Genomic DNA, 16,815 nt, shown 5'->3' on the forward strand with positions numbered 1-16,815 from the left:
CCACTTGCTGCTTTGTAAGCTGCAGCCCACAGAGTAAATGAGAGTCCCCCAAGGGATGCAATCAACTCTCTTGACCACTGTAGCAACTCAACACTGAGACCCTTTCTACAGACCCAGGATTGCAGGAACAATCTGAAAAGCCCCAGAACCCATGTCCACCTTCAAGACCAGACTCTCAGATAAGACCTCCCTTATACTGCTACCATCCAGCTGAAAAGCAAATCTGTAAGACACCAAGTGAGTCCACCATCACCTTGTCAGATAAACTGTGTGTGTGGGGACTTTCCTGATGTAACCCAGCAAGCTCATGACAAAGATGGACTTAAAATTTAGATCTTCTCTTACTGTTGCTTCCTCTTAGGAAAGCCTGAGAACAAATGATATTCCCTCTGGCCTGGTTTCTACCCACAAACCAAGAAAATCAAGCAGCACCTAATGCTGAATCACTATTTACCCCAAGCAGGCCTATTCCTCTATTTGGGGAATTAACATAAAAACAACAGCAACTAAGTTCATTTAAATTTTATAAATATACATTAAACAATATTGCTGCTATTTAATAGATATGTAAGAAGAGGCTCAAAATGTTCAAACAACTTGTCCTAAATCTTATCATATTTCTAGCAGATGGAGAGATAAGATTCAGACCCAGATTTTACTTTATTTTTCTGTGCTGAGATAAAACCCAGGGTCTCTTGCCAGGCGAGGCCTAATTCATTACTAATGAACTAGGTTCCCAGTCCTCAAAGCGAGAAATTTTAACCATCACTGACACTTCCACCTGAACCACAGCCCTCTCCACACCATCCCCAGGACTCTGCCACCCAGACTCACATCCTCTGGTGACTGACAGTCACTGGCGGTGGTTTTCTCAGGGCTACTACCATTTTTAATCTTTTTCTTCTTCTTTGCTCCTGCAGGAACACCAGGACTGTTCTTCTGCTGATACTCTCTCAACTGTGAAAAAGAGAACAGGCACTCATGAAAGCCGTTTGTCCCATACTCACAGCCTCCACTCCAGCCTTCCAGTTTATTAAGCGGTTTTTGATGGTGTTTCTGTATGCATTATTTGTTTGAGATAGGGTCTTATGTATCCCAGGATGAACTCCAACCCACTATGTAGATATGCTCTAGGATTACAGATAGGTACCACCATACCTTGTTTATACAGTGCTGGAGAACAAACCTAGGGCTTTGTACAAGCAAGGCAAGTAATCTCCCAGCTGAACTTCATACCCAGCTCCCTCCCATGCATTTTTTATAAAAATAATCTTATATACATAAGTCTTATGTACCACAATTCTACAAGATATCGTAATGACATTTTAATTGCCAAAGAAATAGCATGGCTAAGAAGGCAGTAATTGGGTTAGGAATGTAGCTCAGTGGAAAATACTTGCCTAGCATTCAAGAGGCCCTGAGTTCCATCCCCAGCAACATATATGCATATATGCGTGTGTGCGCGCACACACACGACACAGAATTTAAACTCAATCTTCTGATTCCCAGCCCTGGGGTTTGCAGCTCCCAAAGGAAAATCTAGAGGTAGCAATTAGAGAGGAAACATTCAGCAGGTAGGAACTAGCTGGGTGTACTCTTTCCCATCTGTAATCCCAGCTCTTGGAAGGGACAGGCATGAGAAATCAGACTTTGAAGCCAGCCTTAGCTACACAGCAATATCCAGTTGCAGAATAAGACAACAAACAAATGAACCAGCAGACAAAAACTACATACTGAATCTTAAAACCCCTTCCTTTTTTCAGAACATTTTGTATAGCTGGGCATGGTGGTACACACCCTTAATCCTAGCACTCAAAGCAGAGGCAGACGGAGTGATGAGTTGAGCTAGCCTGGTATACATAGCAAGTTCCAGGCCAGTGAAGGGTACAAAGCAAGACCTTGTCTTTATTCTTACTTATTTTTAAATTTATTTTATGTGCATGAATGTTTTGCCCACATGTGTGTATATATGTGCATTGGGTGTATATGTGATACACACCGAAGTCAGAAGTGGGTGTCAGAACCTTGAACTGGAGTCTCAGATGATTATCAATCATCGTGGGTGCTGGAAATAAAATCCAAAAATTCCATCTTCAAAATATGTATGTGTGTACGTGTCTCTGTGTATGTGTGTGTCATGCACATGTATGTCTGTACTGGCAGAAGGTACATGGGTACACACAAGAATATCAGAGGACAGTCTCTTCCACTTTGAGACAGGTCTCTGTTGCAAAACACAGCAGGCTAGGTGGCCCTTCCGTTCCTAGGAGTTCTGTCTCTACCATCCATCTAGCTAGAGAATATCTGGGCTTACAGATTCATGCTGCCATGTCTGGTTTTATGTGGGTTCTTAGAAATCCAAACTCAGGTTCTTCTGCTTGTGTGGCAAGCACTTTACTCAATGAATCATCTCATCCTCAAAAGCCAAAGTACTGTTAATAAAACCTCAAGTCAATGGCTTTTTTCTTTTTCTTTTTTCCTTCCTTCCTTCCTTCCTTTTTTTTTTTTGTGTGTGTGTGTATGCGTGCGTGTGGCAGTACTGGAAATTGAACTTGGAGCAATATGCATGAGACACCAGTACTCTATACTACTGAGCCATATATAGTTTCCATTAAAAAAAAAAAAGATTGCTGGGGATAGTAGCCCATACCATTCATCCCAGCACTAGGGAGGCAGTGGTAGGTGTGGATCTCTGTGAGTCTGAGGAGTTTGAGGACAGCCTAGTCTACACAGTGAGTTCCAGTACAGTCAGGACTACATTGACTCTTCTCGAAAAAAAAAAATTACTCTAATTAATAAGAAAGATCATTTTTATTTTATGAGTTTTTGCCTACATATCTATTTGTACATAGTGTACATGCGGTAACCTAGGTGACCCGAAGAGGGTGTAATACAGAGCCTCTGGAACTAGAGTTACAGATGGAAGTTAGTTGACATGTGGGTGATAGGAGCTAAATCTAGGTCCTCTGCAAGAGCCAACAAGTGCTTTACCTGCTGAGCCATCTTGTCAGCCCCAACCCTCTATTTATTTTTTTTGTAAAGATGGAATATTACATATACCATGCTGGCCTCAAACTCCATATAAAGACTAAAATAACCTTGAAGTTCTGATCCTTCTGCCTCTACCCCCAGAGTCTTGGGATACAGGCATGCATTGCTTTGCCTAGTTAAAGCCGTGTTGGGACCCACCCAGAACCTCATACGTGTTAGGCAAACACTCTTGCCAACTAACCGGCCCTTGCATACACTAAACAAACACCCTATCAACTTAGCTACATGCCTAACCTCACTGGGGCTCTTTACCAACACGGCAGTACTTCCTAAAACTTTTACAACGTAACACGGGGGGAAGAGCTCATGAAGGCGAGCCTTAGTGAACACGAGAAAGGGGGAGCCCAACCTAAGCATCATTTCAGAGAGGTTTTACTGCAGAGGGAAGATTCTGACAAATCTATGAAAACGCCACGCCTGACTTTTATGTTCGTGTCTCAAAAGGCTCATGGAAAAGGGAGGCTTCTGAGAGATGCCTCATGTTTACCCTGTAGTGCTCACCACCTAGTCTGAGAAGCCGACTGGAAGTTGTTCAGTTTCCCAAGAAACTGATCCACAGTAAACATGCATTTTGCAAATGTCCAGAGTCATTTCAGTCTCTTAGCGAGTGGAACACTAAAAAAATCCCAACCCAACCCACACCGTTCTTCCATGTCAGCCAGAGACACTGACAGTGTCCTGTGCTCACATTAACGGCTAAGTTAAACGACTGTGGACGCCTGAATCGTCTCCGTACTCGAGCTCCCTTCCAGGTGGAAATAGGTGCTCCCCCAGAAACAGGAAAAGGGCTGACGACTTTAGGTGAGCAGGAGGGACGCTCCAAGACCGGCCTCCGGATAGTAATGACAGTTTTGAGGGGGCCTGTGACGTAACCACATTCCACTCCACACTACCAACGCCCGATTCGCCGCTCCGGGGAGCTGCGGGGGATGAGAGTACAGGGCCAGGAGCGAGGTCCCTGGAGACCAGGAGCCAAGGGAGGTCTAGTTCGGAGCTGGGGGCCGAAAGACCCTGAAGTCACTGGCCAAAGTCAGCCAGGGGCGACTGGGCGGGCGGGCGGGGGGCTGGGTTGTTGAGGGGGCGGGGCTGGCTGAGAAGACTTTACTGGGGAGCCCAGGGCGCTGAGGGGTTCTTCCCGTGTGTCTCGGGAAAGGCTCGGACTCTGGTCATGGTCCGGCCGTCGGAGGAGCTCGGGTGGGGTCAAGGGGCCGCGACCCGGAGCGCTTTACCTTTTTCTTGGCCGCAGCCAATTTGCTCTGCCTGGTTTCTTCCGACATCCCGGGGTGGGGAGGGGGGGAGCGGGGGGGCCACATCACCACGATCCCGGCAGCCACTGCGAAACTGCTTCCGGCAGCTACAGCGCTCTGAGTGGCAGAGAAGGCGGGTGCCAAACGCCACTAGGCCTCTGGGAAACGCAGCGTGGCCTACCCTCTCCAAGCCCATTGGTTGACGAGAACGATGAATGGCAGGGAGGCGTGGCCACACTGCCGCGAGGCGGGAGTAACCGGTGGAGTGAACGGGGAAAGCTGCGCGCGCAGCCATGACCCCGTTCGGCCGCCTATCGGAAAGAGGGGCGGAACCTCGCTAGCTTGGTGCGCGCGCAGCTTGACGGGCGTCGCTTGGTGGTCTCCTTCGCTGATTTCTGATTACCTGAAGGCGCTGCGGCAGCCGTTTAAACCCCAACCCTGGACCCTTCTATGCATCAGACGACCCCGATCCGGGTACCTCGGACCTCGGGGCTCAGGAGGTGGGCGAGGAGCGCGCAGCGCTTCATTTCCTAGCCCTTTCCCGACTCTCACGCCTTATCCCAGACTTCCCCTCACTAGGCCCCTCACAGCCCTTTCTCCTCCCAGTTCCCTTCCCACCATGCGCACTCAGACCTCAAAGACCCCTGCCCCATCCCGGTAGTTCAGGAAAATGCCCTGCAGCTGAACCGCGGTCCAGCCTGCTCCCTCTGCGGCTCCCGCGCCCCCTCGGTGACCCCACCTCATCAGCCCTTTCTTCGGGTTCCTCCCCAGGATTGATTCAGGCCTCGGCCGAAATTGCTATGGACCCTTCCGATCGCCGGTGAGTATGTCAGCCCCAGCCCGCCCTCCTCTGCATCCCGACACCTGCCCGCCCATCTCCTCCTCCCGAGCCTCCCGCCGCCAAGCTGTTCTGAGGCATTGGTCCTTTCCTGGTCCCACCCTCCCTACCTCTGAAACGGGGTCCTCACCTTCCACTCCTACCTGTCCGATGCCTACGCTTCTCCTGCCTCCTCCCGATTGCAGCTTTGTCCCCCTCACCCCGCCCTGCCTTCAGTCCTGCCAGCAGTTTTCCTGTCAGGGAATCTCTCTTGATGCTGGCCACGCCCTAAACGACCAGTAGAGCTAGCTCCTTTTCAGCGTCCGTCGTCTCATCCCCAAAGATGGACTCTTCAAGCACTCTCTTCGATGAATCATGGGCCACTTCTTTTGAGTAGCTCCTTTTGTTCTTTATGCCTTTTGTAATACAGTCGTTAATCCCCAAGGTGGATGAAGAAGGACCACCGACCCAAATCATCATGGCAAATTAATTAAAACAAGCTTTGCTATCCGTGTACACAGGCTGCCTCCCCCTAAGGCGGAGTTCGAGAGGTCAGCCGCAGATGTGATGAAGACAAGGCCTTTACAACTAGGGTAGGGGCTTTCCAGATGGGGACTTGGGTAGCAAAATAGGCAGGGTTACAGGAGCAGAATAGAAGCATAACCAGTTAGTCCTACATAGACATGCTTGCAAGGTGGACGTAAGAAGGCAGTCATTGGTGGTCGTATAACCTTTTGAAACAAAGGTAGGGTTCAAGATAGATCTCTCTCTCTCTCTTTCTTTCTCTCTCTTTTATATGCAGTATTCTGCCTGCATGTGTGCCTGGAGGCCAGAAGAGGGCACCAGATCTCATTCTAGGTGATTGAGCCATCATGTGGTTGCTGGGAACTGAACTCAGGGCCTCTGGAAGAGCAGCCAGTACTCTTAACCCTTCTCTCTCGTCTCAACAGCTTTTTTTTTTTCCTTTTATTTAGTAATAAGATGGCTTTTAAGCTGAAGATGGAGGCAGGCTGGTTCTTCACAGTCTCATGTGTCCCAAGCAGGTCCCAAACCTACTCTGTCTTCAAGGATGCCCTTCATGGTCTCACTTTGTAGCCCAGACTGACAAATACTTTTCATCATCCTCCTGCCTCCCTCAGCAACTCCCAAATGCCGGGGAGTCAGGATAAAATGCCAGGGAAAATTATGGGGACATAGGGAGAAAAAAAAGCACTGTAAGCAGGATGGTGGTGGTGCAGACCTTTAATCCCAGCACTGGGGAAGCAGATGTGGGCTGATCTCTCTGAGTTTGAGCCAGCCTGGTCTACAGAGTGAGTTCCAGGACAGCCAGGGCTACACAAGGGAGCCCTATCTTGAAAAATGAAACAAAAAGAGAGAGAACCCTGATTTTAGAATTTGGGATTCCAGCACAGTATTTGCTGTGAATATTGCCAATATAAAGACAATATTTCTTTTTTAAACTTTTCTTGAGACAGTGTTTTTATGTATCCCTGACTGCAGACCAGGCTGGAGTTGAACTCACAGATAGCTACCTGCCTCAGCCTCTTGGTACTTATTAAAGGCTTATGCCACCATGCATGACTTTTTTTTTTAATAATTTAAATTACCTTTTAAAATTAGTTTAGGTTGGGTGGGCCTTTAATCCCACCACCCAGGAGGCAAAGGCAGGCGGATCTTCTTGAGTTCAAGGCCAGCCTGGTCTACAAGAGCTAGTTCCAGGACAGGCTCCAAAGCTACAGAGAAACCCTGTCTCCAACAAAAAAAAAGTGCACAAAAATGAGTTTAGGTTTGTTGTGGGCTCTTGAATGTCACAGAGTACATGTGGAGGTCAAAGAACAACTTTTGAAGGTTGGTTCTTCCCTTCCACACTGTGTCCTCCAGGGATCCAGCTCAGGTCCTCGAACTTGTCACCAAGTACTTTTACCGGCTAAACTATTTCATTGGCCCTGATATTTCTTTTAGGGAGAAAAATTTCTGAATGGGGTGGTAAGGTGTCAGTAAGACAGACTGAAGGCCAGGCAATGGATAGGGCATCTCTCCTCACCCGGAAGTTTTCCAGGAGTCTCAGGAGACATTGTTTACATTGGAGATGATGCTATCCTAATTTTCTGCACCCTTGTGATCTAAGAGTCTAATCATCTACTGTAAACCTGTCAGGCAGGTTTCAGGAACCATGGGACCTTGTCATCACCTTAAAATACCTTAGCAAACCTTGGAATAATTTCAGAAGTCACCCATGTGTGCCTAGACAATGAAATGTGGCTGGGAGTGGTGGCGCTTATGCTTTAATACCAGGTACTGGTATTGGGAGGCTGAGGCAGATGAGTTTCAGTGAGTTGGAAACCAGCCTAGTCTGCATAGTGAGTTTCAAGACAGCCAGGGCTATGTAGTAAGAATCTGTCTGAAAAAATAAAAAAAAAATCTACAAATTCAAGTCTTCTTTGGAAGCCCACACCCTTACTTGCGTTTGTCTCGTTCTTTCTCGGTGTGCCTTTAACTTCTTCCTGTTCTTAAATCTGTTAAGAATGTATTTTGCAAGCCGGGCAGTGGTGGCACACTTTTAATCCCAGCACTCGGGAAGCAGAGGCAGGTGGATCTTAGTGAGTTCCCTAGTCTAAGAAGTGAATTCCAGGACAGCCAGGACTGTTTGACAGAGGAAGCCTGTTTTGTTTTTTTTTTAAAAAAAAAAAAAGGAAAAAGAAAAAAAAAATGCATTTATTTAATGAACTCTGACTTTTCTCTCATGGTCTTGTCCTGATAGTCTAAGTATCCAACTTTGCTTGAGTGTCAATACCTGGGGAGAACTCCCTAGACTAACCCAGCTAACCCTTTATTAGATCTTTGAAGTTCAGCTTCTTCCAAAAACCTTATTCCCCACTTCTGGTTCTCAATTCTAGACGCTTCCTTAGCACATTGTTCTTCAAAGCTCTTGTTAGACTTATAATTAGTTGATTAGTTGTTGGGTCTTTCATGTAATGAATATTGTCTACTGTGTACCTAACTACTACTGTGGGCCCTATGGTGTCAGCACTGGACACACATACAAAGTCCTTGTCTGCTTGGAATTCACCAGGATAACAGTGGTGTGGACATAAATATGGAACGTACAACATGTCAGGTGATGAGAAATGAATTAAACTGTCAGCATCTATTGGAAAGATAGCTCTATGGGTGCTTGCCATGAAAGGACTCATATAAACTCAGTAGCACCCATGTGAAAACTGGGTGCAGAAGCACAGACATGATGTAATCCCAGCATGGAGGTGGAGACAACCACAACCCTAGGACTTGGTGGCCAGCTGTCGAGCCAACTAGTGAGCTCTAGAGTCAGAGAGACCCTGTCTCAGGAAATGAGGTGGAAAGTAGGTGGGGAAAGGACTGGACATGGAGAGCTGGATGGCTCGTTGGTTAGGAGCGTGGACTGCTCTTGCAGAGGGTCTGAGGTCAGTTCCCAGCACCCGCGTCACGTGCCTCTCAGCCTCCTAGCACTCCAACTGCAGGAAGATACACTGCCTCTGGCCTTGACAGGACCTGCTCTCATGCACAGACACATAATTAAAATTGAGAGCTGGGTGGTGGTGGGGGGTACACACCTTTAATCCCAGCACTGGGGAGGCAGAGGCAGGTGGTCTCTGAATTCAAGGCCAGCCTGGTCTACAGAGCAAGTTCCAGGACAGCTAGGGCTACACAGAGAAACCCTGTCTCAAAGAAGTGGGGGGACGACGACTAGAGAGATGGCTCAGAGGTTAAGAGCACTGGCTATTCTTCCAGAGGTCCTGAGTTCAATTCCCAGCAACCACATGGTGGCTCACAGGGTGGTGGTGGCGCATGCCTTTAATCCCAGCACTCGGGAGGCAGAGGCAGGCGGATCTGAGTTCGAGGACACCCTGGTCTACAAGAGCTAGTTCCAGGACACGCTCCAAAGCTACGGAGAAACCCTGTCTTGAAAAATCAAAAATAAATATAAATTTTATGTTCATGAGTGTTTGCTTACATATGTGTACCGTATTCATGCCTGGCATTGGAATTACAGGTGAATACTATGTGGGTACTAGGAACCAAACCCAGATCCTCTGCAAGAGCAGCAAGTGCTTTTAACCATCATTATAGCCCTATAGAAAAAATTACATTTATTTCTGCTAGGTGTGGTGGCACATGCCTTCAATACCAGCACTCTGCAGGCAAGAGGTAGATGTATCTTTGAGTTGGAGGTAGACTGGTCTACATACTGAGTTACAAGCCTACTGGAGCTACAAAGTGAGACACACACACACACACACCCTTTTTGTAAAGTAAAATGTAAATAAAATTATACTTTTTTATTTGGATCAGGAGGTACTCAATATAACAGCGATCCCTTTGTGATTTGAATGACTTTTTCACAGGGTCACGTAACAGTAACGAAATTAGTCATGAAGTAGCAACGAAATAACTTTATGGTTGGGAGGTAACCACAACGTGAGGAACTGTAGAAAGGGTCTCTGCACTGTGGTATACAAGTGGGAGTCAGGATAACTGGAAGGAGTCCTTCTCTGGGAGCTCCGGGAGTAGGACTCATGTCTCTTAGGTGTGACCACAAACACCTTTACTTGCTGAGCCATCTCGGTGGCCCTTTTGAAACTTTTAATGTCATGTGCGAGTGTGTAGGTCAGAGAACAGTTTTGAGGAGTCGGTTCTCTTCCAGGGTTTGAGTATCAGACTCAAGGTTGTCAGGATTACAGAGCAAGTGGTCTAGCCAGCTGAGCCACCTTGCAGGCCTTCTCTTTGGTTTGTGTGTCCTCTGAATACAGGGGCCTGGATGAATGTCTTCCTGGGGCTCCTGCCAGTGCTGGCAGACAGTGCTCAGTCATAATTGCAGAGTGACTGGTCACAGGCAGAGACCTAAGAACAGGAACCACAGCTTCCTCTATTCTCTTGCTAGGCAGGTCTTCCAGCATCGACTTCCCGAAGATAAGTGAGCACCAGATGCCAGCCTTTGCAACAGTGGTCCTAATCCTTCCTAACGCCACGGCCCTACAGTTCCTCATGTTGTGGTGACCCCATCCATAAATATTTTTTTTTGCTACTGTTACAAATCATGATGTAAATATCTGACATGCATGATGTGTAATACATGGCCTTTGGGGGGTCGTGAGTCACAGGTTGAGAATCACTGCTTTATAGGCTCAGGCCGAAAGGGCAAAGATGAAGTGTAGCATCAGGGAAAGATCTTGTCCATTGAGACTATAAATCCAATCACATTGTAGATCTGGGCTCAGACTACAGGCCAAAGTGGCCAGCTGCTAAGGGTTGGGTTTGGTTGGGAAGAAAGTCCCAAATAACCGCCATCGTGGACTCCATCCTTCACCTTGCTTCAGCCTCCATGAGGCTGAGATTGCTGATCTACTCCAGCATTATGTCAGCATTTCAGGCAGAGAAAGGCCAGGGTTAAGCCCGTTCTCTCCTGGAGAGAGAGTCCTCAGACGTTGCACGTGTCTTTTCTGATGGCATTTCCATTCGCCATAAACCTGTCACATAACCCTTGTCATAACTTGGGCCACACCTAGTTCCAAGGAAAGCTGAGAAATATGTGGCATTTGAGGGCAGGGAAATATTAGCAAGCAGAAAGAAGGAGTGACTATCAAGAGGTATCTCATAGGCTCTGATCTGTGGGTCCAGATTGGTCCAACTGATGACTTTTTTTCCTGCCACTCAGCGTCTGTTTCCCAGGACTGAACTGCCTGATGACAGCAGCGAGGAGTCTTTGAAAGCTGACATTCAGAAACTGAAGGAGAAACAGGACATGCTGGACAAGGAGATTTCCCAGTTAGTAAAAGAGTAAGTCTCTGTAATTTTGTTTTCTGAGACCCTCTGGTATCCCAGGCTGGCCTAAAACTTGATATGTAACTGATAACTTTGAACTGATCCTCCTGTCTCCTCTTAGTGTGTGATTATAGGTGTGGGCAACAATATCTAGTTTGAGTTTTTTTGTGGGCCGGGAAGGTTGAGTTTTTTTGATACAGGGTTTCTCTGTAACTTTGGAGCCTGTCCTGGAACTTGCTTTTGTAGACCAGGCTGGCCTCAAACTCGCAGAGATTCGCCTGCCTCTGCCTTCCGAGTGCTGGGATTAAAGGCGTGTGCCACCACTACCCGGCCAATACCTAGTTTTTTGGTTTTTGTTTTTTTTTTTAATTTTATTTCTTATGTATTCAGTGTTCTGCCTACAGCCCTGCAGGCCAGAAGAGGGTACCAATTCTCATTACAGATGGTTGTGAGCATGTGGTTGCTGGGAATTGAACTCAGGACCTTTGGAAGAGCAGGCAAAGCTCTTAACCAGTGAGCCATCTCTCCAGCCCCAATATCTAGTTTTCTGAGCAAGTCTTGTTGCCTCCCCAGTGTGGGAACATAAAGCCTTAGGTTCAATTGCTGTGCAGAAAAACAAAAGGCAAGGAATGGAGCTCTGTGTCGGAATGCCTTGGGGTTCATCCCAAGTCACACACATTCTTTTAATTAGTGCCTAGTAACAAACCCAGCTACACTAGCTTGGCATACATAAGATTTTGCTGGGGCTAGAGAGATGGCTCAGTGGTTAAGAGCACTGCCTGCTCTTCCAAAGGTAATGAGTTCAATTCCCAGCAACCACATGGTGGCTCACAACCATCTGTAATGAGGTCTGGTGTCCTCTTCTGGCCTTCAGGCATACACACAGACATAACATTGTATACATAATAAATAAATAAATAATTTAAAAAAAATTTTGCCATGGGATTCTGAATATCTGTGCAGGTTAGGACAAGCCTAGCACCAGGGTCTAGAAAGCTGATGGAAGTGAAAGCAGTGGCTGTTCTGGTCTCTCACTCTGGTGTAGTCTAGGCACTGCTGACAGCCATGGCCCCTTTCAGTGTGGAGTTTCAGCATCTAGGAGAAGCTGGCTTCTCCACAACCCCTGGGCTTCCCCATGTTCCTCATGCCAGCATCAGGGCAGAGTCTAAGATGCACAGGGATGTATATTTCACACGAGGGAGTCTGCCTGGTGACCTAGATTATGTGCTTCTTTGTGGCCAGGGTCACACAGTGACTCTGTGTCTGGAAACTCTCCTTTAGGGGACAGACAGGTTTGCTAGCAATGAGGGTGAGTAGATCCCTGCCCATTATAAGCTTCAGGAGGACAGGGTCCATTCTGTCATCACTGTCACCGAGGCCTAGCACCTAATAGGACTATAGTGAATATTTGTTAAATGCCTCACTACCACCTTCATCAGCTTACCTAATGGTGCTTGTTCTCCATTGCTCTTCCCTAGAGGCTACTGTGTGATTGAACTGGAGGACCATATTGCTCTCCTCCATGAGTACAATGACATCAAGGATGTGGCACAGATGCTTCTGGGAAAGCTGGGTGAGTCTCAAGGGGTGGGAAGGTGGCTCCTCCCCTCCCAGGCTCCCCTAACTTGCTGGCCATCCCACTCCTGTCAGCTACCCTGCTCCTGCAATACACAAACCCTTCTTCTCACCAGCTTTTGCTCCCCCTGGTACCCAGCAAAGCAGGTATGCAGTTCTTGCTTTCATCCCTAGAATCTCAAGCACAGGGCTTACTTAGGAGCAAGTCTGAACAGGACTTAACCACCTACGAGACTAGACTAAGGTCCCTGATCTTCCATGGCATGCAGAGACCTTGAGATACCATGGATACCTCTGATGACAGACTTGCTTAAGTGGAGCAAGGGACCAGGGCAGCTCTTTATGATGTACAGTGGGATTTAGCTCTTCCTCCAACTAAATCTTGCTATCTAGCATCTTGTGTGTTGGGGCTGACAAGCAGCCCACCTGACGTGGAAGTTGAGCTGGTTTGGGGTAAGATACTGTGTAGGTAGCCTTATCTACGCTCAGTAACCCTTTCCACTGACCTAGAGTGGTGCACCCTGATAGTCTGCAGCCAGAGAGGTGGGGTTCGGAGCTGTGTTGTTGCCCAGCTGCTGCCTGAGTTTTAGTGCTTTTTACGGAAATCCCTGTTGGCATCCAAGATTCCACAGACCAGAGGAACCTAGGTTCCCAGCAGAGAGAAATCATATCTCTAAGAATGGGTCCTCCAGAGGGAGAAGAAAATAGGACGGAAATGAAAGTGTCTCAAAGGGCAGTGATCATAGCTTAAACGGGGGAGGGGGTGGCCAGATGTGGTGGTGCACACCTGAAATCCTAGTACTCTGGAGGCTGAGGCAGGAGGATCATAAGTTGAAGACCAGCCTGAGTTTCATAGTGAGACCTGACCAAAACAACAACAGCCATAAAAGTGTTCTTGGTAGAAATCAGATGAGACCTGTCACCCCTAGGTCCAAGGGCCTGGAGCCAGTGTCCTATCACTTTTGTGGTTTTTTTCAGTGAATATTTACTGAGTGTCTGCTGTGTACCAGGCACTCGAAGATGCTGATGGTGGTGAAACATGTGCCTTGGATTTTAGTGTTTAGAATGGGCAGAATGACCAGTCAGTAGCTGAGCAGAAATGCAGCCATGTTAAGTTCTATAAAGGAAACGGGGGAGATGGAAGACTGAGGTCTGCAGAAGGTGGGCAGGAGGGCACATGATGAGGTGCTCTGAGGAGGCCTCTGAGAAGAGCCTTCCCTGTGGAGGAAGGGAGGCGGAGTCTCTTAGGCAGAGCAGCAAGAGTAGGGTCACACAGGCTGCCGCCTGAAAGGCTGGCTGCAGGCCATGCTGAAATACTTGGTTGATTGATGTAGTGTAGCCAGGCCAAGCCCCCAGGGGCAAGACTTGGAAGGAGAAACAGGAAGATTGCCTTTGCCATTTGGGTAAGGTGTCTGGGTAGTTAGGACAGTGGCCTTAGTTTTTGGGTTTTGACCTTCTCCGTTGGATAGTAATTCTTCCTTCCTTTCTTTCAGCTCTGACCCGCGGTGTCACCATCAAGGAGTTATATCCAGATTTTGATCTAGACCTGAGCGACTGAGGAGAGTCTTGCAGATTTTTGTCTACAGCCCACAGGGACAAGTGGATGGAGACATGAAAAACAGATAGTCCAGACAGTACATTCATATGGTTTCCAGATAAAAAAAAATGCTAGAAGCCCAAAATTTTCCTAAGGGCCCAAACTAAGTTTAGGGTGGGGTTTAGAGAAGGAGGGTGTTGGGAGGGGTGGGTATCGTCAGGTCTAAGGTTGTGAGTGGATGTGGGATTCTCCCTTCTGCTAATAAACATGAGCAGTCTCTGTGGTCCTGACCCCATTCCTTTTCCAGTCCTAGTCTCATCCGCCATGGACCACAGCAGCCCACTCCTGCCCAGCCTCAGAGCTCTTGTCTCTGCATCCTTAGGGATTCTTAGTGCTGTCCCATTGACCTCAGAGAGGCAGGTGACTTGTCCAGGTTCACACAGTAGCAAAGTGTGGCAGGGATTTGAGCCCATGATCGTGCTTTGTGATGTTACTTTTCCAGGTTGAGAAGAAACAGGTTAGACTTAGAAGAAATGACAGGCATTTATTTATCCAGGTGTAGTGGCTCACGTCTTTAAATCCCAGCACTGGGGAGGCAAATCTCTGTGAGTTCGAGGCCAGTCTGGTCTACAGAGTGAGTTCCAGGACAGCCAGACATAGAGACAAACAGAAATGACAGCATTGTTAAATTATAAATTTTGACCATCATGAGTGTATAAAAGTCATGAGGCTGGAGAGACAGCTGATAGTGGACTGTTTTTAATTCTCGGGTGGAAGCTCTTGTGCACCATGGCACACATGCCTTCTACACCGTGTGCATATATACATTAATACAATAATTCTGTTTGTTTGTTTTTTTTCAAGATAGAGCTTCTCTGTGTATCAGCCATGGCTGTCCTGGAACTCACTCTATATACCAGGCTGACCTCAGACTCAGAGACCCACCTGTCTCTGTCTCCCGAGTGCTGGGATTAAAGGTGTGTGCCACTACTGCCTCCTGGTTTATGCCTCAATTCTAAAGGGGAAAAAAGTTAATATGTTTATTCAACTTTCACAGAAGAATGTTTCCTGTGTAAGTTGATGTTCAAAATGAGGACTGCAGTTCCATGTATAAGTGGCAGGTGAGGGTAGACTACAGCTCTCCTTTCCTCATTGTGTATAAACAATTCTCCTGTTTAAAGTGCCTGTGTTCAGTTCCCAGCACGCAAATGGTGGCCCACAACTTCAGTTCCAGGTGACCTAATACCCTCTTCTGATTTAAAATGGGACTTGCACTTCAGGCTTACTACAAGTTTTGACTCCAGCTGCCCATCCCTCCTGGATACTGCTTCTCACAAGGCCAGAAGGAATGTTCAAGCCTGGGGACAGCTGGACCTGCAGTTAAGGAAGTGTAATCTCTAAAACCCAGTCTTGCTGGGCGGTGATCATGCACGCCTTTAATCCCAGCACTCAGCAGGCAGATCTCTGAATTCGAGGCCAGTCTGGTCTACAAGAGCTAGTTCCAGGACAGACTACAAAGCTACAGAGAAACCCTGTCTCAAAAAACCAAAACCAAACAAACAAAAACAACCCAGCCTTAACTGCATACCTTTAATCCAACACTCTGAAGGCAGTGGCAGAGAGCAGACAGATGGATCCCAGGGCTACATAGAAAAATGGAGGTGGGTGGGTGTCTTATGGCTTCTGTTGCTGTGAAGAGATACCATGACTATGGCAACTTTTATAAAGGAAAACATTTAATGGGGTGGCTTACAGTTTCAGAGGTTTAGTCCATTGTCGTCATGTTGACATGACAGTGTGCAGGCAGACAGTGCTGGAGAGGGAGCTGAAGTGGTCTGTCTCACTGTAATTTGAACATCAGAGACCTCAAAGCCAGCCCCCTGCAGTGACACTTTCTTCTACAAGGCCTCACGTACTCCAACAAAGCTACATCTAAGAGTGCTGCTTCCTGTGAGCTTGGAAGGGCCAATTACATTTAAACCAGCACTGTGAGGTAAAGAAGGAGGCCTGGGTTTCAACCCTAGCTCTGTTTTAGAAGCTGTGTAGCCATGGGCAACTGGCTTGACCTCTACAATGGAAAAATAGAGTACCGTCATTGAGATATTCACTGCCTGCCTGAGCAGAACCCACGTACTCCGTAGCTCAGCATGGTAAAAGTAGGTATAGAGCCAGCTATTCATGCTTGTAATCTCAGCCCTTGGGAAGGAAGCAGTTGTGGGAGGATGGTACTAAAGTTCCAAGCCAGCCTAGACCACACAGGCTACAGTATAAGACCGTGTTTCAAAAAGACAATAGACAGATGTCCAGAAAGCTGGCTCAGCTGTTAAGAAAACCTGAGTTGTGATGGGTAGTGGGCAGCTTTGATCTCAGCACTCGTGAGGCAGAGGCAGGTGGGTCTCGAGTATGAGGCCAACCTGGTCTACGGAGCGAGTTCTAGGACAACGAGGGCTGCATAGTAAAAACCCTATCTCAAACTAGTTCCTAGCACACGACCAGCAGCTCACAGCCACTCCTGCTCCCACAGAGACATACACATACACGGTGGTGGCGCATGCCTTTAATCCCAGCATAGAGGCAAACCTCTGTGACTTGAAGGCCTGTCTGATTCACGTGAGTTTCAGGCTATAGGACTATATATATATATGAAATCCTATGTCTTAAGTTACTATCTGCTGCTCTGAAAGACTCTAAGAGAAAGCATTTAATTCTGAGCTTGCATACAGTCTCAAAAGCTTAGTCCATTATGGCATTGCAGGCATGGTGCTATTCCTTGTCAGAAAGGATCT

The 16,815-nt window shown here is 47.4% G+C and overlaps 2 protein-coding genes and 1 long non-coding RNA gene across 12 annotated transcripts in view; 2 read left to right on the top strand and 1 right to left on the bottom strand.

Moving 5' to 3' along the window:
* Positions 1–4,415, bottom strand: part of LOC125398941 (golgin subfamily A member 2) — a 20,438-nt gene extending 16,023 nt beyond the window's left edge. For all 9 annotated transcript variants that reach the window (XM_087899746.1, XM_087899745.1, XM_087899743.1 and 6 more), the window contains exons 1-2: positions 4,281–4,415; positions 835–957 (exon numbers count right to left, since the gene is read on the bottom strand). In XM_087899746.1, coding sequence (XP_087755872.1) covers positions 835–957; positions 4,281–4,364 — 207 coding nt within the window. In that variant the 5' untranslated portion in view covers positions 4,365–4,415. The remainder of the gene's footprint in view (positions 1–834; positions 958–4,280) is intronic.
* On the top strand, positions 4,373–14,312 carry Swi5 (SWI5 homologous recombination repair protein). Of its 2 annotated transcripts, XM_048432083.3 has the most exons (5): positions 4,618–4,798; positions 5,070–5,118; positions 10,811–10,932; positions 12,396–12,490; positions 13,986–14,312. In XM_048432083.3, the coding sequence occupies exons 1-5, from the start codon at positions 4,749–4,751 to the stop codon at positions 14,048–14,050; spliced, it is 381 nt and encodes a 126-aa protein (XP_048288040.1). In that variant the 5' UTR covers positions 4,618–4,748; the 3' UTR covers positions 14,051–14,312. The 2 variants fall into 2 exon arrangements, with proteins under 2 accessions (XP_048288041.3, XP_048288040.1); XM_048432084.3 differs by lacking the exons at positions 10,811–10,932; positions 12,396–12,490; positions 13,986–14,312 and adding an exon at positions 10,037–10,804 and having other exon boundaries at positions 4,373–4,798.
* LOC148118662 (uncharacterized) lies at positions 5,125–9,097 on the top strand. Its single transcript, XR_015735834.1, has 2 exons — positions 5,125–5,973; positions 6,090–9,097. It is a non-coding gene; the product is annotated as an uncharacterized LOC148118662 (long non-coding RNA).
* Positions 14,313–16,815: the final 2,503 nt, after the last annotated feature.

The sequence above is a fragment of the Myodes glareolus genome, chromosome 21 (assembly GCF_982192425.1).
Source record: "Myodes glareolus chromosome 21, mMyoGla1.1, whole genome shotgun sequence".
NCBI classification, from domain to species: Eukaryota; Metazoa; Chordata; class Mammalia; order Rodentia; family Cricetidae; genus Myodes; species Myodes glareolus.